The sequence below is a fragment of the Pungitius pungitius genome, chromosome 16 (genome assembly GCF_949316345.1).
Source record: "Pungitius pungitius chromosome 16, fPunPun2.1, whole genome shotgun sequence".
Taxonomy (NCBI): Eukaryota; Metazoa; Chordata; class Actinopteri; order Perciformes; family Gasterosteidae; genus Pungitius; species Pungitius pungitius.
The window spans coordinates 8884695-8906868 of record NC_084915.1 but is presented as its reverse complement, the minus strand read 5'-3'; the positions used below and the strand labels follow the sequence as shown (position 1 = coordinate 8906868).

Sequence of the window (22174 nt, the reverse complement as noted above, 5' to 3'; positions counted from 1 at the left end):
CTTTTACATTAAGACACGCCTACCTTGTCTCCAACTGTTCACAATCGTTGTGAGAAAACATGAATCACTTCAATACAACACTCTGGCAGGGAAATTTATTAAAGATTTTAATAGAATATGCACTTTAATAAGGTTTTATTTTGAATAGTGCATTACATTTTCCATTTCTATGAACACTCAGTTTTGCACTACTAGAATACAGAAAACAAAGGATTTTACTGGAATTTACAGTAATATAGATACCATTTTCCTGGTTCCTGTTTTCCATCAAGGACAACTGTGTTGCACAGTGACAATACATTTCCTTGAAACCTTACATTTTCAAATTAGTTTCTAATTAGTTTTTAAGTAATTTCATATTTATTATCTCTACCCCTCACTGTTAGTAGGCTATACATCAGCAACTCAAGTTAATGACCAAGACAACTAGGTATTCTTGGTATTCTTCCACAAAGATTTTCACATGGTGACTTATCGAAAAACACAAGTCTCTGTTAGTAGTATATGCATAAAAATGTTAAATATATTAGATATAGTGCTGGCTATTAGTCCATTAAAACCAAAATCATGGTAGAAACAGTATACCGTCAATTCTCAGTATGTAACAGACATCTTGGGCAAAATCTCTAAACAAAGTAGCTATACCCTTCAGGCAACCATTTTGTGCTCTACAAAACAGCAAAATACCCAGCTTCTAGTGTGCAAGAGCTCAAAGTGTCTGTTAATATCCTCTGTAAAAGGCACCATAGCAAGGGACAAGCCAGCATTCATGTGCAACACATGTCATATGTTGGATTCACAGATGCATTGGCTCTGGAGTGGCAGTAGGGACTAGGCCTAGGAAAAGGAGGGTTGCATGTTGAGGTCCTTGAACAGGCCAAGTGTGGAGTGTGGACTGATACTGGAGAGGTGCCGGTCTGCCTCTTGTGCTCCATGAGCAAGGCACAGAGCTCCAAAGGTTCTCCCCGGTCTGTATTCTAACTGTCCACTGCCCATAATACTAGGATGGGTTAAATGCAGCGGCTACATTTCTCTGTTTGCTGTGCTTTGTACAACCCATGACAAGAAGTAGAAAAATAAGTTTAATCAAACCACTTTCGTATTTGATGACAAAAAAGCAACCTCTGTTTTTTACTGGCTCTGTCGTAGGTTCAGCCATTTAGATCATGAACTGGATTAGGTAATGCCCTGCACATCAAACCATTATTCCAAATTAACATACATACCTCGTTAAAATACCTGGAGCAGGGTTTCTCAGTTTGAAAAAACACAAAAGAGTCACATTCTGCTTTTTGTCTGCTGGTCGTTCTTTAAAACCTTGATATGATACAGAAGCTTTGCCATTAATGATAAACGTGGCAAGACTGTGAGCCATGTCACACACCTTAAAATATAATGGCTAATAAAAGCCTGCTGCATGTCAATTTATAAAAAGGCTAAATATGTGAGACATTTTATGGCACCTGGACACAGAATTGAGGAGCCGGCATGGAAATAGCTGAAGTGGATACTGGAATGTTTTGTTCTGTTCTGCTGACAACATGATGTAATAATCATTCAGTGTGGTTGTCATGGTGACTTAAAAGAAAAAGCAATAATTAGTGGTAAATCAACCCCGCAACCTTTAATTATCTTGTCCTAATTTTCTTTCCCTCAAACAGTTTTCCCACCTGATCATTCATCCAAAAATATCGAAATGATTTGCCTGCCATGGCCATGATCAGTCCTGTTTTAACATTTTATCGTCTTTTTTTCTAGTACTCCATCCGGATGTAGTACGTTCTCCCTCTTATCAGTACTCTTCCTTTTCTGCCCTTTTCCAGTTTATATTTCAGCTACAATCCAGTGATCTCTTTATATCCGTCACCATAACAACCACAAATGTTCTGACAGATCGGCTGGCACTGCAGTAAGAGGTGAAGCCTCGGAGGGAGAGAGGGAGGGCGAACGAGAGAGAGACACAGAGACACCCACCCACCCAAAAAAACCTTGCACCAATAAATGTACACTATGTTCCCAGATTATGTGGGATGCTCGATATCCAATACAACCTCGCAATCCTCTCTTGACTCATACATTCATTTATGTGTGTCTTCCCCCACCGACAGCCCTGCAGTTCAGATTGCAGTGTCGCACAAAATATGCCGCAGACAAGACCATTAAAACGGACCGGTTCAGGTCAAGCTGCTCTTCTAAGTCATGATACAAATCTACGTTTCTACATTATGAGAACGACTTGCCTCAACATAAGAGATCTTACAAGGAGGAGCGTGTGGTGCAGCAGCACCTCGGCTGTTGCGTAGTGGTCTGATCTGAGCTGGGCTGCGGTTATGTCCACAGTCCCACCGGAGCCATGCCTTCTTTAGTGCTTAGTGGAGGGAGCAGGTTCTCCTCACACAGGAACTTCAACGGGAAATGGACGAGCAACCCCCGGACGGCCTTCAGCTCCTTTTTGGCCTGCTCCGGGTCTGTGTCGCAGAGGCGTTCCTCGCTGGCGTATTCCTTCAGCTGTCGCATGTTGTGGACAGAGTTGGTGGGGAGGCATTTGAAGACCTGTTGTAGACCAGCCCGTGACGATCAAAAAGGGGAATCAGAAAACTGAAACTACACACTGCGACTGTTGCTGAATAAAAAGATCATGTTTTTTCGACACATCATCGTTTACATAACGTATACCTTTTCGTAAATGTTGACATTCTGTTTAGCAGATGCGTTCCAGCCCAAGAAGAAGAATTCATCGCTGATTGGATCATCAACATTGACGCTTGGGTCGGAAGAAGCGCCAACAAGAACGCTGTTGGGGAAAATGAATAAAAAACGTTCAGCAAACAAAGAGCATTTAAACATCAAACGTTTTGATGATGTCAAAATATAATTTAAGCTTTTAGGTGAGAATGAAACCATGCAGGTTTATAAAAAGGGAGATTAGTTAAAACAATTTTACATACTATTTATACGAGATAATTGTCTTGGAAATCACAAAACTATATGGTTCCTCACTTGTTGCCAGATTCCATTTGGTGGCCAACGTCTCAATAAATTAAAAGTAAGCTTGTCACCTTTTCCATGACAGGTAGACATATTATTAAGTCCCCTTAGAGGGCGCAAAAGTTATGCACAAAGTTATGTAAACAGGATGCACATTTCACGAGTTACACATCTCGTGCTGACCTGAAACACTCTTTACGCAGAGCGAGCGTGAGGGGTCCTGCCTGGTACTCCTGCCCTCCCATGAGGGAGAGGACCCGGTCTTCATCTTCCACAAACACTGCCATCTCACTATCTCTGTTGCCCAGCATGCTGCGGTCATTGATGTTGGCTGATCCTGGAACGCATGTGGAAAATACCAGCATTAACAATCTGTCATTTGCGAGGCGTCACTCGCGTAATGGGATAAAAATAAATCGAACTGTATTCAACGCATCAAGCAACGCTCCAAATGTATGAAACATCATATCAGAATTCTTCTTCTCAATGAGTCCAGGTTTGTCTCGTTCAGTAGGGTGTTCAGTATTGCCTTTGTTCAGATCTTGAATGCTACATTTGTCAAACATGATAAACTGTCTTAGAATGAGTTTGCATCAGTGGTGACGCACCAATGATATAGCAGCGGTCATCAGCAATGAGAGTCTTGCTGTGAACGTAGATGAGCTCTGTGACAAGCGACTGGGAGAGCGGGGCATGTTTCCTCAGGCCGCAGAGCGTGATGTACTCCGTCCACAGGTCCTCGACTGGGGGGAAAAAACAGAATCGCACATTAATCACAAAGGATGATGCAAAACAATAAAAATGTATCAAGAAACTCACAGAGACTTAAAATGGGTTTTAAAAGAAGAAGGCGTCAAGGATGAAAATGGAGAAGGGTGGGCAGATGACTAGTACCAGGAGCTAGAGTTAAAAAGAGCGACACGAAGAAAAAGAAAGAAACATGTTAGAGAGGAAACAGCTTGTAGTTTGTGGTGTCAGGGGTATTTACACGTGGAAAAGACAGCACCTAAGCGACAGAAAACTCACCTTCCGTAAGTCTTGAGAGAATAGAGTGCTCCCCTCGGCACATGGTCCTGGGAGATTTATCATTCATTAAAATTATACAATTACCTTATTTATAGGACAATAATATATCAATCAATCAACTTGAAACAGCTACTTTTTTATTTAGTAATACACAAAAGCCCAAAAGAATGGAATACTATTTAAATTATATTTGAGCAAATCATCAACTTTTGCATTTTGTACATCAACAATAACTTGAGAAAAAAGCTCTCACCTGTAAGTGAAGTGCAGAATAGCTTGGATGGCATTTCCACCTCCTAAACTGATGTCCCCCTCAAAGCCGGGAAGCAAAGGAACCACCACAAACACCCTGTACTTCTTCTTCTCTCTGCAGTAAGACAGAATGTCAACAAGCCTACCATTAAAACATTACTGCAAGAATATTCTTCTCACTCATTATTCTATGTTCTGATTTTTGGGGTAAAGCCTCATGTACTTATTGCCAATACTCATTGAAATATACCTTGTTTTCATTTCACTATTAACTTCCTGAAAAACTGATTTTTAAGTTTCAAGATTTGGGTTATGCTAAATAAATGAAGCACAACAAACATCTGGCTTGTGCAATCAAAACAGACCTGTGTGCACGCAAAATTCGATTCACAATAGCATCCCCGATCCCATTATAGATGGTCTTCCCATCATCGGCACAGCTGATGAAGAACTGGTTCTGAGGGCAGAGGAAAGGCAGATGGAGGCTCGGTATGAGGTGAGGGCCAACACAGGTAGGTAGCTGGCAGGGAAAGGCCTGAGCCGTGGTTCTATTCAGACTCATGAGAATGTATGATTAGACACACATGGGCTACAAAATCAGTGGCATGTAAAAAAAACGTTGTTATTTCAGTAAATAGGAAGAGCATGCTGAAACACGAGAAATAAAGGGAGGCCAATTCATACAAACGAGTAGATGCATTTGAATACAAAATAGAGCCTAGTAAAAATGTTACAGTAACAGACATTTAGTAAGTACAAGTATCAACAAATCATTAGAAAACATTGATAGGATCATATACATATTTGCCTGTTACTGGCTTACGCCATCCTACAGTACCTCGATGTAGATGTAGTGCTCGCTGTTCTCAATGGTGTGGATGTAGGCGTTGAGGATCGAGTTCTCATTGGTTCCAGTCGACCAGCGGTCGGCAGAACGCAACACCTGTCGAAGGAACAAGTTCATCCCTGGGGCATGTCTTTCACTTAATGATAACTTCCTGTCATCAGATCAACTCTAACACCCAGGTTTAGCTCAATTCTGGGGGGTAGGAAGGACAAGGATGCATTACGTTCTGCTATTACTACGCTATTTTTCTATTTCAGTAATTCTCAACGTTTCAGCTCTTTTTTTGAATTGTAACCTCAACTTTGCATATTTTATCCTGGGGACACACGACAGCTCCAACACCAAATGGGAGAACTGAGCCCCTGAAACATAAATGACTGATAGAAAAGCCAGAGCCTAATAGCGAGCAAGGGTTAAGGTTACTAGCCACTGCCCACCGTAGAAGAAAGTTCACACAGCAAAAGCTATTGTTGCCCAATGCAGTCAGTGTTGCCACACTCTCTTGTACTGAGGCAAATTTCCCCATGAAGCCCGATGAAAATGAGTTGTCTCCACTTTGGCTACGCATTTGTTTCTCTGGCTTTGGAAGTTATTTTGTTCCAACGGCTTTACTCTTTTTTCCCCATCTGCCATCGCAGAAAAGCTCTGAATACTTAAGCTGCACTTCAAAAGGCAGAACAGTGTCTCTTTGTTGTTTGGTAAAGACATCCATTTGATTTCCTACAAGCTCTGACTCGGTGTCTCACAAAGTAAAATACAAAATGTCTTGTTTACATTAATTACACTTGACTAGTTTCCCAACATAATATGTAGATGGTTTGTTTTTTTAGATGCAAAACAGAATTTGAATTTCTTTACCTTTCCTCAAATGAGAGTTCAAGGTTTGAAACCCCTATGTTGTCGTCTTTAACTATAGCTTATTTGACAGAAAAATTCCTTCATGATTTGTACACTAAGCCTTTCTTTTCTGTACGCTGTCTATGTTGGCATCATGTGTGTACAGAAACTTGGTCTTTTTTGCTTAGATACCTGCACTTTGGCCTTGCTGGATCCAGGCACCGTGAACGAAAGCGAGTCAGCCGTGCAGTGAGACTTGGGAAGAAGGTAAGGGTAGAACCCGTCCTTGTACTTGTTTTTGAAGATCTAGAGAAGACAAAACAAATGAATGAAAATAAGCTGGTCATGTCTGAGTCAAATTGTTCTTGTTGTGGCTAATAAACCCAATAGGTCACCGTGGCATACCATACAAAAGTTCCAACTTGCTTTATCTCAAGGGGACATTACACAAAATACGTTGTGATGTGATTTTCTTTTTTTTTAGCATGAAACTCAGCACCAAGGACCTATTGGTGGAGGGCATAGACACTGCAGGGGTCCTTGCGCTCTCTCCTGAGATCATAACAACACAGCTTCCCTTCTTTCCCATCCCAAGCAGTTCAGTTCGCGTGAAAGGAGACGCGCAGAACTTTGTTGCTTTTAAAAAGAGGATCTGTGTTACAACGAATAACTTCTATGGCTTGTCCTCTCCCCACGCAAGTCAACAAAAAACGGTTGTGAGAAAAGATAAAAATCCGCTCCACGTCCGGAGAATTCTGCCAGACAGAAATAAGAAAATGGATTCCTGCAAAGCTTTGGGCATCGGACACCAACTTTAAAAAACTAAACTCAATCCTTTCTTTGATTACCTCTGCATGTGTATTGTGAGGTGAGCTGGATACGTAGTGTGTGCTCAAACTCAAACCTTCACTGTTCACCCTCGGTGTTGAATAGTGCTTTGCCTATTGACATATTGAGTCAATTATAAGACTCAATTTACAACCTGGTTATTGGTCCTTGAGTGGTGCCCCGTTCTGTAAATAATCTGATTGACATTGATAATTCTATCGATGTCATAAATTAAGTTTTCAAACTTGCTAATGATCAAATACGAATGGAGTAAAATGAAGAAGATTAGATAAGTATTATGCTGATGTCCAAATAAAACACAGTGCATGTAGCTCAAAAAGGCGCAGCTCTGTTTTGAGTCTGACCTTGGTGAAGTTCCAGCGCTGGATGAAGTGGCGAGCTACATCCCTGGCCGCTTTCCCATGAACAGCTGCCGACAGATCACGCCACGGCATGCGGGGAACCTGAGTGCGGTCAATGTTGTCTGAAAATATATAATAGTCAAAATCTTTCAGCTCCCTCTTCCTCAGAGTATGCATTGATGTGATACTGAATACGATTTAGAGATTCAGGCAGTACCTTCAAATGGTTTGTCCAGTTGGACCCAGTCTCTCCTGATAAAGTTACTGTAGTCTTTGCCGAGCCACAGTTTAGTGTTACCAGTCAGGTCATCAAGGTGCTGCTTTTCTTGCTTCTCTGGTTCTGTTGGTTTTGGACCACCGGACACACCATCATCCTAGATAACGGACAGATTTGTCAGTGTCTGCAGGGATTGTGACAAATGGAAAGCATACATGTTCACTAACTAATGTAAACTAATGCATGATCTGTTTCTTACTACTGCATCTGCTGTGGGGTTGTCTGTCTGTGACAGACCCAGGTCAGTTAGCCGGTACAGGCTGTCATCCCACCTCCCAAACGCCAGGTCAATTCCCCCCACAAAGGCTACGGTTTGGTCAATAGCCACGGTCTTTTCATGGTGAGCCCACATGAATATCACAGAGGCCACATGGTCAGGATGCCGCATCACCTGACGGACACAGGGGTTCAAATTGATGTTAACACATGAAATGATGGCTTTGGTAATTGCCTGTATGGAATTACGTTGGGATGCAACAGACCTTAATGTTTGGGTGCATGTCCATAAGAGTCCTCTTGCTGTGCTCACTATTAATGCCAAGGGCCATCTCCATCTCTTTGTACAGCAGAACACACACTTTGACCCCTTGTTCCTGCAGGAAGGAGTTGATGGAGAGTTGAACGCCATTTGTAAAAAAAGGTCTGAAATTTGCTATGGTGGAGAAGAACAACACAGAATTCTTACAGCTTTGCGTTTGAGTATCTCATCCAGGCGCCAGTAGTTATCAGTCGCTGGTCTCTTTAGGAACACTTCAGGGCTGAGCCTGAAAGAGATATATTTACAGTATTTACTCAGAATCATATATTAGAAATACAATTCCATATGCCGCTAAAATATTGAAACGTTTCTAACTCAGTAAAATGAAGCCTCTTCTTGGTGACACTTACCACCAATCTGTGATGAAGATTTCCTCCTTGGCTTGTTCAAGAGCATCAGCCAGGTCTGCAAAGTAGCCGCTTCCGTTCACATACCTTCCAAAGATATCCATGAGCAATAAAGTTTAGCAAATGAGGATGAAACGTGAAAAAATAGATAAGAAAATGTATCTGACCATTTAGTGAGCGTGTTCTCTCTGGGCGGAGCGAACCCTTCGAAGCGTTGCACTTTAAGAAAGTCGCTGGATTCTGTTAGCCGGTTGATTTCGTGACTCCACCAATGAGTCTGTCGATAGCTGCTGCATCTGATGATTAGACTTCTGAACGAGAGAAACAGGCCACGCATCAGAACACAACAGGACCACGGGTATGAACACAGGACCTCTCTCAGTACGTAGGCACAGACAACAGCTGACCTACCGAGTGAAGTTCTCAATGCAGACTCCATATTTGGTGTCCGTGTAAGAACGGCCCACTTTCACTTTGAACTCTGGGTCAAGCAGCAACACAAAGTCGATGCTGCCGTTGTCTCGGTTCATATACATCAGGAAGGAGTCTTTCACCACCAGCCAGCGCCGAGACCAGCGGAAACAGAGTTGATGATGGCCGATGCAGTTCAGGCCTTGGATCCGGTGGCCCCCCGACCTCTTGAAGATGGGTCCCTCCCTGAGACAAGTTGACACAATTGATCTCTATCACTTACTTGGTCATTAAAACTACTTTTCCTTTTGCCAAACACACCCTCGGTATGCTTTTCTTACAAGCCTTTCGGTCCGAGGTCAGTCACAAAGGAGAGAGCCCCAACGGAGAGGAATTCCAGCTGCAATGAGAGAAGATGTGAAATTGACATGACATCCACTTTGAATGTGGGTCTTGTTTAAATGTTATTACCATGCTGTGATCACTCCTACAAAATGAGTTCTCCAGCAGGCCATTCAGGTACTCCTCAAGGTATTTCTGCAATAGAAAAGCAGGTAAATAAAAGCATGTTATACAATTTCTAAATGCAGCTTGACACTTAACAGTCATAGAAAGTGCTAAAGACGTTTAGAAGTGAGTGTGACGGCCTGTTTTTGTTCTGTAAAGCTGAAGTGTTCCATGATAGTAATAATGTATAGTGACCTTTTTGTCTATCAAAAGTAAGGTCACTTTGGTTGGTGTTAAGTTGATTTTGACGCGTGAAATAATCCTTGAGACGTCTCCAAATGTCTTTGATTGTCCTTTATTTTGTAATCCAAACATACACCTCGTTTCGTGAAAGTCCACCTTTCCAACAGAAAAATGAAATGAATCTAACACCACTGACACCATCAAGAGACCTGAACATATTCTTCCAAGTCTCGCTTTTCCACCCTTACGCTCCACGGTCTACTATTTGCCTTCCCCTAAACACCAACACCTGTGGCAGGTAATCCACAACAGCAATTATATGTGTGTAATTAAAGGGGGTTTTATTTCCTGTATAGGCTATTCCTAAACCTGGTTGGTTTGTTTGATACCATTTTGCTGGAGGTCCTCCTGGTCCGTTCAGTTCCCTGTAGGCTCGGCATCTCTTCTGACATGGCTCTCAGCTGCTGCCTGTCCTTTAAAAATCTTTGAGAGAAATTTGAATATTCAAAATACTTGGTGGTTGACAAACCTGACAATAAAAATTCAGAACAACACATCACAGATATTTCCACTGCTGGTATCTCAGAGCAAGTGGTTAATTTGCATCATTAAAATGAACCAATTGGTGCACCGACCTTCCCAGAGGCAGCAAGTGAAGCATCATCTTGTGCTTGTAAAGGTCTCGATGCAGCTCTTGGAAGTGCTTGTACTTCCTCTTCACAGACCAATGGAAGTGGCCATGTGTTAGCTGCACTGTATACAGGGTGCCTACATGGACCTGGAGGGACATTATTGAAATCAAGCACATGAGCATGTGGCTTTCGATTCTGTAAAAAAATATGGTATGCTCTTAGAGTTACCTCACAAAAACTGTTCAGCTTCTATAAATACTAAACCACTGCAACGAAACACCCACTTCCTCCGTAATGCTCAGCACCATCTTTCCCTGATTGACATGTTAATGTTGCTTCTACACCACGCAAAGCAGCCCACTGTGGCATATCCAGCCTAACTGGTTACCTGGACAAAAAACCTCAGCTAGCTGGTTTAATATCACGTGACGCTAGTATGGTAAATCAGAGTGCTATGGTCAAGCTTATCTAAAGCTTTCTATAAATACTAGCATCTTGTTAACAATCACCAAAGGAAAAATGTCCATTATTTTTCCACACAGGATTAAAATGTCACGTACCTTTGAGCGAGTAGTGTGTTTCTCCGTGTTGTCCACTCTGCATGTAATAGGTATGCCAGGTATTAAGAAAGGTATACCCTCATCTTTTACTTCAGAAAGATGATGCACCACAAGGAAAGGGCGACCCTCTGCAAGTTGGTAGATTTAAAAACATTTGAATAAAAGACTTCTGACGTAGCCGTTACGGGTAAATGTATTTGTAAAAAATGAACAGTTCATCTTACCACTGCTGGACATGAGGCTGTCTATCTCGTCTGGAGAAATGCCGTGGATGTCATGAGAAAAGCGCCTTCTGGACAGGGGTTGGGCTGTCGAGCTTTGGGCCGCCGGCTCGATCACACCTGGGCTGGCCATGGCAATGTTGTCGCAAGTGCCAGCTGCTCTAATGCAAAGACAAAAGAAAGGCCCCTTTCACATTTACGGTCCAGAGTGCTTGCACATGCGCGCCACTGAACATACATCATGAGCACTGCAGCGGCATGCACCTCAGGGCTACTGACCAAACAACTGTGAGCCCCAGTTGACACAAGCTTGGAGTTCCCGGCATTTAATCAGCTCAAAACATTTTGTAATTCAGCATTCAGTCTTTTAATATCCCATGTCCTCAGACTGAAAGTTTCAGCTGTATTCATTACATAGTTAAAAAGGTTTTTATATGATAGTAAATGTAATGTTGATTGAGGGAATTCTGCGTACATTTCCTCTATGTAATGGAAATCAGTAAATGCTGTTTATGCCAGTGTTGCTATTAGTTTAAGTTTTAGCAATATTTAAACTTTGACATATTATTTATGTTGTGGGTATTAAAACCAGAAAAATGTGACATACAAAGTCTTAATCAATGTCTTTTTTAAACCATGTGACTACAGTTACTAAAATATTGAGATAAGTTAGCTTTTCTTACTTTGGATGGTATCAATACTTCAACTGCTACAAAGGATACTACCAGTAGTTTGTAGCAGAAGTGCAGGAACTAAAAATAATACAAAAAGATAAAGCAGCCCCAGCTGTAGAGTAGTCATCCACACTGCGTCACATGAGAAGTCTAGGACACAGCTACCAGCGCCAGCGAAAAGGTGCGTGTGAACCCTTTTGTGTGGTGTGTGGGTAGATGTCTTTGAATGGCTGAAGGTTTCCTGGGCAACCAGGCAAAGGCGAGAGAGGATGTGTGTGTGTGTGTGTGTGTGTGAAGCAGAGGGAATTGAGAAATGAAAATGAGGTTGAAGCATATACTAACATAGAACTAACGCTAAAGGACTCCCAAAATGTACTGTAAACAGAGAGTATCGCCATGTTTGTTTATAGTTTTGATTCAATGAAAACATTGTTCCACCCATAGTTGTAGAGGACACATGCAATTCTATGCTGTCTTTTTGATTTAACTTCAGAATTACCTTTTAACTTTCTTTGTTATGCTTGCCCCAACAGAAATGATTGGCGCTTCATCATTAGTGGAAGGGTAAAATCAAGTAAAACAGGAGTTCCTCTCGCTTGTTTTTTTACTTTCAAAAGGTTGTCTACAATTTTCTGAAGATGTGATATAACTTGTTATTGGTAGAAAGATTGTTTGGTACAAATATATTATTATATTGTTAAATAACAGGTAGCACTGAATTCACAAGTGCTGAAATAACACTCCCTTTAAAGTTTCCATCGTTTACTGAATAACCTATCTAACGTCTGTGATTCCCATGACAAAACAAGTTGTGTTTTAATTGGTTTGAAATCCGTATAAGGACCATTTCCATATAAGGACACTTTGTCATGTTTGCTGCAAAACTAATTCTGCACAATTCCCAAGCTTTGTTAGGTGTTTCCATTTTTGGCTGTTTAGCCATGTGTGGTGGGGTTGGGAACGCAGCCTTTCGTCTGACTCGTCCCCAACCAAACGGCCGATTAGTGGCAGGCCTTAAAAAGCACCTGCCATCGTGGCCCCAGTCCCCTTTGGTCTTGTGCTGCACAGAGAGAACCTGCTGCTGTTTTGCCACTTCATATGTTGTAATCTTGTGTTTTATTCGGTTTATTTTCTGCTGTTTTTCCTCAGTTGTTTTGTTTGCTGTGTTCAACTTGCCTGGTTTTTATAATCTTAACCCTGTTTTAGTGATTTGCACTTACCTTGGTTTTACTGTTTTCTCTAATAAAACCCTTTTTTAATTACAACAAACAAGCGTCTCTGCCTAATCCTCAGCAATTTACCCACCGATCAAACTAAATCAATCAACGACACATTCGCTCATGTACACATAAAACACCTTGAGTGGATGCCGTGGTCAACTGTTGAGAGAGATGTGTTGACAAAATAATATTTAGCCAAACAGGCCTTTTGAGAGCGATGAAGACTGGAAGAACAGCTTGTTTTTTCTCTTCTGAGCCTTTATTCAAAACTGAAGAGCCAACTCGTAATCTGCACAAAGCAACCATATTGTGCAATAAACTGACAGGCATGACAGAAGCATCTTAAAATATATTCCCTTAACCCTTTTAGCAGAGTCTTGTGTTGACTTGACAAGCTTTTCTTGTTTTTTCTTTGTTGACATAAAACTCGGGCCTCCTACCTGTGAAACACACTACACCCAACCAGAGTCCTTTACAAATGAGCCAAATCGGCAGGAAGGGGAGCGTCTTTTACTGAGAGCCCAGCAAACATCTTACGCACCAACTGTTAGAAGCAGACACCTGTGTGTGTGTGTGTGTGTGTGTGTGTGTGTGTGTGTGTGTGTGTGTTTCAATGGTGCTGGATCGTTAATGCTGCCAGCAGCAGTGACAGAAAAGACCATGACAGATTCAAATCATCAATCATTAGAAAGGTAAAAGAATAATAAGATATTTCACTAAACAGCAACAAGACACCACCCAAAAATAGTTTTACTGTTGACTTAATATATTGTATACATCACTAGTGGGTGTGGTTATAGGTTATTAGGATATTATTTTTCCAAGGGTTACGGTGCCTGGACCTGCCACATATGTGGATATGATGTCATAATTGTATTACTCAGCTTGAAAAACAATATAGTCCTAAACTATACAATGTTAGGGATTCAATTCTGAATATTTCATCGAACGTTAGAAACACAAGATTCCCGTGTTTATTATATGCATACTGACATGAAATATATCACCTGACTCTGAAAAGTGTTCCACTCAAGTGACATCATGTGTCCTACATTCCTACGTGACTAACACGACAGTGCTGACACATTCAACTCGCTGTTTTGCGCCGGGGCACTGCGGATTTCCCCCAAATCTGCGCAACTGTCGCCTAAAATAACGATAGACTCTGATCCAACGTGTCACTACGCCTTAAAGCCTTTTACAGGAAATTGCAACGTGGGAAAAGATACATTTTCAGAGATGAACACACACACACACACATCGGATACGTTTTCCGGGTGTAGCAGCAGCCTTTTAACTTTCTGATCGGAGTGTGTTCGTCAAACATCTGTACGATTGACTTTCCACACGGAGACGACACATGTGGCTGTACAGATGGCTGAATGCTAGCAGGAATGCAAGGTGTGTGTGTGGGTGTGTGTCGTCTCCACCCATTCCCCTCGTTGCCTCCGGCGTCTGAACTATTACATGTGAAATTTAGAAAAGCGACCAACATCCCCCTGTAAGTGGGGACTGGCAGTGGTTCGCGCATCGCACCGACGGGGAGGCGCCCGCCGCGTGCCTCGTTAGCCTGGAATTCGCAGCTGGGTTCTTTTTTTTTTTTTAAATCTGCGTCGCTGCGACGCCAAGTGGAGAGTAAGACCCGCATCGGCCCACAGATTTACTCACTTTCAGGTGGAGCCCCGCCGCGCACGCAGATACTCCGCGAAGAGACACCGTGCGCGTCTACACTCGGGTTTAAAGCCTTTTCTCAATGAAGAGGTCATCCGTGTGGCACGACGTAGTCCCTCCCATAGGGTGTCCGCTGGGGCAGAGAATGGAGGAGGAAAGAAGAAAAAAAGGGCGAAGTACCCTGGAAAGAAGAAGCTGTTGCGCAGCACACTTCTATCGGTAATCCGATTGATAAAGATAAGCACTAGATTGTATTAACAAACCAAAAAAACAATGTGCTTATTTGTTTACCGGGCGAAAGTTGGATTTAAAGGAGAAGAAAAGTCGCGACGGGACGCCATCACACACACACACATGCACACACACGCACGCACACACACATATACACACACAAACACACACTTACACAGAGACAGACACACATTTATACACACACTCCTACACGAACATACACATGTGAACTCAGGTAACCTAAAGCCCGATCACGAGTTTGATAATGTGAGTGCGATGAAACTACTTGACAACGTTATTATCGGTACCCACCCGACCTATCACAAGACTTCCGGTTTGCGTCTTTCAAATGAAAAGCTTGCGAGCAAGTATCTTGAGTTTCTCAAATTCAAAACTAATCTTTTGCTTCGTCTCTCGACTGTCCGCCGGTATCGGGAACGACACATTTTTTACAAGCTTGGAATGTTTGCCATTGCTTTCCAACAAATGCAGCGTTATTTGTTTACGTTTAAGTGGATTTACCGGAAATAGTAACTTTCTCGTGCCCGTATACTTCAATTCCCACAACATTTTACATTTCAAATACTAGCCACAAAAGAGAAGCTTCTCTGGCAAATCCTACTATAATATACGTTTAAAAACAATAGTTATTATGTATACATCCGCACACATGTACCTTAATGATTGCGTTTTGACATAACCAACAGAAGACATGAGAAGTAAACTGATTGAACTGTAAGAATGTAATTGAGTTTATTCTGGATAATAATTTATTTAAATTTGTTCCCTCCACACCATTATCAATGCTGTTATTTAACCAGTAATGTATACAAGTTTACTCTTGGACTACGATAGAGCTATTCTTGTCTTAATATACCCTTTGGTGGCTCGTTTACGTATGTTGTAACATTTGTTTTTTTGTGGTGTTTCCTCCCTTCATTATTGATACATTTGTGGACCTTTAAACTCAAGGAGATAATAGTGTATAGTGACCCAAAGGTCACTTTGGTTGGTGTTTGGTATAATCCTTGAGACATCCCCAATAGCCCTCCAATAGACCTGACTTTTGATAGGCAAAAGGGACACTATAAATTGGACTACAATTAAACAGACGTTTTCTTCGTGGAAGCCTTTGACTGGGGTCAATTGGTGAAATATACCAGAGAACCAGAGAAAATAAAATTACATTTTTACTTAGATTCTAGTAATATTGGGGGAAAAGCTTTCTGCTCTGGTGTAATACATGTTCACACCACATGGGGGTGTCCAACCACACAAAACCGGTGATAATAGAATTTAATAATTTAAATAATACAAGATTTCAAGATAATAAGATGACTTATTAGGGCCTGAGCCGACTGAAAGTCATGCGAAAGCCCTATTGTTATTGCAAGAATTATTATTTCTGCCACTTCGATCGCACTTTTGGGGACTTTATCATGTTCAAAAACTCTTGAATTTTTGCACGCGCTTCAGAAGTGCGGAAAATGTATATATTCTTCGGGTCCCGCAATTAGGGGATAAAAAAGTGCTCTCTAGCGCCCCCAAAAAGTGCTCCCTATGGGGACATTTTTTCCCACTTTTACCGATTGACTTGATCCTTTGCACAAAGGTGCTCTTGGATGTGCTCTACAAAAAAGTCAATAATAGTATGCAAATGCACCTACCGCTTGGTCCGATTCTTACAAAATCTTCGTCAAAATGATCATTGGCTCAATGCCACCAAAAGTTATTGAAAGAATATATGAAATATCTCATTTTTCATTAAAGTTATGGACCAATGAAGTCTGTATGAAGTGTGGCCTGAAAAGGAAAGACCTATAACTTCAAAAGTTATTAACGTCGATCCTCACCAAATCTTTAGGTTTTAGGTATGTTCACATTGAGTCCTAGAACATCCCCAGAATATTTTAACATTAGGGGGCGCTATAGTGATTCTCTGTATTTTTTGCACTTTCCTTCATTTTTAGCATTTACAAACGAACAAACTCCTCGTAGAGTTTAAATCCGATCATTTAGGCAAGTTGATCCTGACAACCGTGGGGTCAAAAGTCAAAAGGTTTTCATAAAACTACCTGGGCGTGATCTTGCGTTCAGTTTGGACAATTTTCTTCAAAATGTAAAATGTTATAACTCCAAGGAACATTGATATTTCTGGATATTGTACAACACAGCTGAAGTCATTATTACATGTTATTTAGCTGACGCTTTTATTCAAAGCAACTTAAATTGCATTATAACCCATTTTTTAACACTTTGTTGAGTGTTGATTTAACACTGACAAGATTGGGACAATAAAAACACCAGCTTAGAGTTAAAATTGACCTTCCTTACACTGACGTTGTTACATGCGCGGACGGCTCCGCGGGAAAACAATTTCTGAAAGTAGTACTCACCAAAGCTCCACAGGTTTTAGTCTTTTATACTTTCCTCTCATCCAACAGACCTTGTGCGCCTCAGCAAAGGATTTTTTTCCACGGTTACTAATGTATAATTATGCATTAAAAAATATGTTACATAAACCCATGGCCCTCATTGCCAAAGCAACAAATAAATTCCTAAAACCCAAACAACAAGAATGCTTATCCCTCTCCGTCAGAGAGGTCTCCGCCCCATCTCTTCCGGAGAGCTTGATAGCATTTCATACATTTATCATTCATCAATGTCATTCATTCTGACGCATCTCCTAAATAACAAAAGCCAGAAACATGCAATGCATACAGAATTTGACAATATTGAAATGTTTGTCAATTTTGAACATCTGTCTTCTACTGAGTTCTAATGAGGACATACTGCTTTTTTATGATTGTTAAATCAGGAACAGGTAACAAAAACACAGAGTAAGAAGAACAGTGAGGAGGAAAGACCTTTCTTCTCATATTTAAGTCGTATTCTTAGTGCTTTTCAGTGAGTCCGTTATGAATGTTTCAATCAGGACGGGTTGGTGGATTGAACCGTGCATCTGTGCTAGCAGAAGCAAGTCATTGTGGATTCATAATATGCTCAAAGACCTTTCACAAAAATAGGATTACTAAGCGACTTTGATTCTTTTGAGTCTTGGGAAGAAGAGTGTTTACTGGTTGGAGGGAAACTATACATGGCGACAGTCTGTGTATTTGATGATGATGAAAAAAGAACTGGATAGAGTGACGTGTATTTCCTATGAAAGTTGCTGATGGAAGGCCATATCATTGGGAAACGTGTTGCATTTATTCCACCGGATTATTGTCAGTGATTTATGATTGAATCCGGCTCCCTCGGATACTTGCATTCACATTAGAGACAAATAGATGACTTATTACGGTGCAGATGAAGCCATAAATATTTAATATTAAAGTATTATTTAATCCAGGATGTGCCAAGAAGATACACTGTGTACTTGTTTTGAGACTTTTTCTCATGCAATGTCTCTGCAAGCTCCTGTATCAGCTGGTCTTCCTTCCTTCTGATTCTTCTACTAACAATATACATTCTAATTATTTAAAGCGTCACAGGCACATTTATTTAATTTGCTCGTGCGGTGTTAGTGGATCCATCATCGCCATTTCCTCCCCTACCAAAGAAGAAAAATACAATGAAATAAACATTAAGGAGGAACAACCTTTTTCAGTTCCACATGTCATCACTTTTACAACAGCAGTAGGAATATTGCCAGTCACAGTATCACAGACAGCAAGTACACAGCCCACTGGCCTCTGGATCTGCACTTTATTCTCCATCAGCGAGTCAGCTGCCGAAAAGTATACCCTGCTTTATTATCCACTTTGTTCTAAATTGGACCAATATTGACTAAATTACCATAACGTTGCATTGGAGAATATGTAATCAAGATGTTTATAATCTTGTGGTGCCAAAGGTGGTCGCTACATCCAAGCTGGACTACCAGCACTTGGATTGTGGTTGGCATTTAATGTAATAAAAAAACATAAAGGCCCCCCAACTTATAGGAGCGCCTGCCTCACCTGTAGGTGGCACACTTGTAAACACAAATAAAAACAAAAATCACCAACACCAACCCTAATTTTTTTTCACAGAATTACTAAAATAAGGAGCTGTAAAAAAGAAAAACCTATTCAAAATATTTATAATAAATAAAGCATATACATTACATCCCTTCAATGCTGATTTGTTGCTTCCAACAGAACATCTATTTTTCAGTCTCTAGAAGGCAGCACAGCTTGGTTATGGGCCTTTTTACGACTGAAGTCTTAGTCTGCGGCTCCACTGAAAACCCCAGAACTCTTTCATCGGGTTTATTTTCAAACACTTTGCCTAATGGCCATGAAATAACTAAAATGATACTACACTATGTTTATGTTTATACTACACTATTGTACATTTAGTACAATGTTTGTTGTATAGAAACATCGGAGATCTTATTGGCATAGTTCAGTCTGCGTGTGCATTCAAGTGAATAACACTGCTTGAGTTACATCTGGTAAGCACAATGCAAAAATACTCAACCAAAGTTTCTGATGTTGATCAAGATTTAGCTAAACTTGCACTCTTTTCAACTGGCTAAAATGTTGATGAAACATCAGCGTGCCAAACATTTTTTTAACAAGAGACAATATTATCATTAGAATTATTGATAATAGTAATAATAATTAATGAACTTATCGGCCAAATATATATATGTATATATATACTGTATAAATACATGTTGGTCATACCCTCACACGGGGAACCCGTCACACATCTGTATGTCAAGTTTTTTTTTTTCCGGTCCCCACGTTGGTTTTGTGACTTCCTGTTTCAATTTGGAAACTTTCCTCTCGTTTCAGGTCCCTTGCTCTTCCTCATGTGTCACCAGTCTGATTGTCGTCATTGATTCCAGATTATGTCCACTTGTTCCCACACCCCCCTCATGTGTACTTACATGTATAGTCTGCGTCTCCCCTTGTCCTGTGTGTCATGTCCATTTGTCCTGCACACCCGCCTCACGTCATGTGTCAAGTCCAGGTCATAATTTGATCTGTCCCAAACCTCGTTGCGAAATCCTGAGTTGGCCTATGCCGTTGCTCCACAGCACTTCAAATCGTTTCAGAGCCTTTTTGTTTGTTCGTTTTGTTTTTGATTGATTATGCCCATATTTCCTCGATAAGAGAGATTTTGATTTTTGCATTTTGCATCCAGGGATTTCCCTGTGTTTTCGTTGGAAAATAAAGGATTGTCTGCTGAACCTCTACTTTCCATCCAAGTCCTCCTCAAGAGCCCCCCCCCCCCCCCCCCGTGTGTTGGTTAATAGCTAGTGTGAAATTAAATCATTGCCATCTATTGAATTATTAATAATCGCTAAAGATAAATCACAAAACAAATAAATAACGGGCCGCCACTCGAAAAAGCAACTACTAACTAAACTATGAATCAAGTCTCATAATTGATATTCACTCATTAAGAGCAAGGGGTTGACGGTTTTAGTTCGTACACTGGCTATGTTTCCAGCCAGCACTACAGTACACATATGCACAAGGAAGTGGATAAAAACATGCTGGAACGCAAGGCTGAAAAACAGATGACATTGTCATTAAGATTCCATTATAATTAATACACACATGACACTACCCAACTAGGGTTGGGTACAGAGAACCGGTACCATTATAGCACCTGTTCCTACAAGATGCAGATTTCGGTGGTTGATTTCGGTTCTTGAGCCAATTGAAACACTTTATCTAAACACTGTGATGACAGCGTCCTCGCAGCGGCTAACGATAGCCTAGCATTTATATAAAAAGTTTGAAGCCATGTGTTTTTTATTTATTTATATTTACAGTATTGTTTAAACAGTTAATCTATTGTTCAATTTGAAGAAACAATGTTGCTTTTTACATTACATTATTACATTACATGTTATTTAGCTGACGCTTTTATCCAAAGCGACTGACATTGCATTGTAACCCACGCATTACAATTTTTGCCTGGGGAGCAATTAGGGGTTAGGTGTCTTGCTCAGGGACACTTCGACATTGCACATGGAGCAGCCGGGATCGTAACCACCAACCTTGTGGCCCCCAGCGCACTGCTCTACTCCGTGCGCCACCATCGCCCCCGATGCTTTGATTTCAATCATTGTTTTGTCCTATTGGTTTAGGCACCGGTATAAAAAAAACAACCTGATACGCATCCCTAGTGTTACTTGGCAACCGTTGCCTAAGAATGTGATGACATCACGCTCAGAATGTGATGACATCACGCTCTGATCCTGGTTTGGTTCTTAGAATTCTGATCAAGCATTCTGATCAGGTCAGTCACTTGCTCTAACCCAGAATCTCAATGGACTTTGTAGTCTAGCTACGTAAGGTAGGTAAGGTAGGTGTCTTATTGGGTTTTCTCCTTGTTTTATTGTTTTATATATTGCTAAGGTTTTCCTACAGTATTCACTTCCCCAAAGTCCATTGAGATATATATATATAGATATCTCAATGGACTTTGTAGTTTAGCTACTTAAGGTAGGTAAGGTAGGTGTCTTATTGGGTTTTCTCCTTGTTCTATTGTTCTATATATTGCTAAGGTTTTCCCAATGTATTCACTTCCCCAAAGTCCATTGAGATATATATATATAGATATCTCAATGGACTTTGTAGTTTAGCTACGTAAGGTAGGTAAGGTAGGTGTCTTATTGGGTTTTCTCCTTGTTCTATTGTTTTATATATTGCTAAAGTTTTCCTACAGTATTCACTTCCCCAAAGTCCATTGAGATATATGTATAGATATCTCAATGGACTTTGTAGTTTAGCTACGTAAGGTAGGTAAGGTAGGTGTCTTATTGGGTGTTTTTTCCTTGTTCTATTGTTCTATATATTGCTAAGTTTTTCCCACAGTATTCACTTCCCCAAAGTCCATTGAGATATATATATATATAGATATCTCAATGGACTTTGTAGTTTAGCTACGTAAGGTAGGTAAGGTAGGTGTCTTATTGGGTTTTCTCCTTGTTGCTAAGGTTTACCTACAGTATTGACTTCCCCAAAGTCCATTGAGATATAGATAGATATCTCAATGGACTTTGTAGTTTAGTTACGTAAGGTAGGTAAGGTAGGTGTCTTATTGTGTTTTCTCCTTGTTCTATATATTGCTAAGGTTTTCCCACAGTATTCACTTCCCCAAAGTCCATTGAGATATATATATATAGATATCTCAATGGACTTTGTAGTTTAGCTACGTAAGGTAGGTAAGGTAGGTGTCTTATTGGGTTTTCTCCTTGTTTTATTGTTTTATATATTGATAAGGTTTTCCTACAGTATTCACTTCCCCAAAGTCCATTGAGATATAAATATGTATCTCAATGTATATGTATATATATCTATATATATATATCTAAAAAAGTCCATTGAGATATATATATATATATATGTATATATATATATATTTTAATGGACGTAGTTTAGCTACGTAAGGTACCCCCCCGTGTAGTGTAGGCGTCCTATTGGGTTTTCTCCTTGTTGCTAAGGTTTTCCTACAGTATTGACTTCCCCAAAGTCCATTGAGATATATATATGTATCTCAATGTATATGTATATATATCTATATATATATATATATCTAAACAAGTCCATTGAGAT

General features: G+C 40.5%; 1 protein-coding gene across 2 annotated transcripts; it reads right to left on the bottom strand.

The window, feature by feature from the left end:
• Positions 1 to 81: 81 nt before the first annotated feature.
• Positions 82 to 14924, bottom strand: pld2 (phospholipase D2). 2 transcript variants are annotated; one of them, XM_037467057.2, is made up of 24 exons: positions 14379 to 14924; positions 10820 to 10977; positions 10596 to 10723; positions 10039 to 10181; positions 9793 to 9886; positions 9185 to 9250; positions 9055 to 9113; positions 8714 to 8959; positions 8470 to 8613; positions 8306 to 8389; positions 8103 to 8181; positions 7900 to 8010; positions 7617 to 7808; positions 7358 to 7514; positions 7144 to 7262; positions 6143 to 6256; positions 5105 to 5209; positions 4632 to 4723; positions 4268 to 4381; positions 4015 to 4061; positions 3597 to 3731; positions 3172 to 3325; positions 2677 to 2794; positions 82 to 2553 (listed from the first exon to the last, which is right to left on the bottom strand). In XM_037467057.2, the coding sequence occupies exons 2-24, from the start codon at positions 10947 to 10949 to the stop codon at positions 2329 to 2331; spliced, it is 2856 nt and encodes a 951-aa protein (XP_037322954.1). In that variant the 5' UTR covers positions 10950 to 10977; positions 14379 to 14924; the 3' UTR covers positions 82 to 2328. The 2 variants fall into 2 exon arrangements, with proteins under 2 accessions (XP_037322954.1, XP_037322952.1); XM_037467055.2 differs by having other exon boundaries at positions 10820 to 10972.
• Positions 14925 to 22174: the final 7250 nt, after the last annotated feature.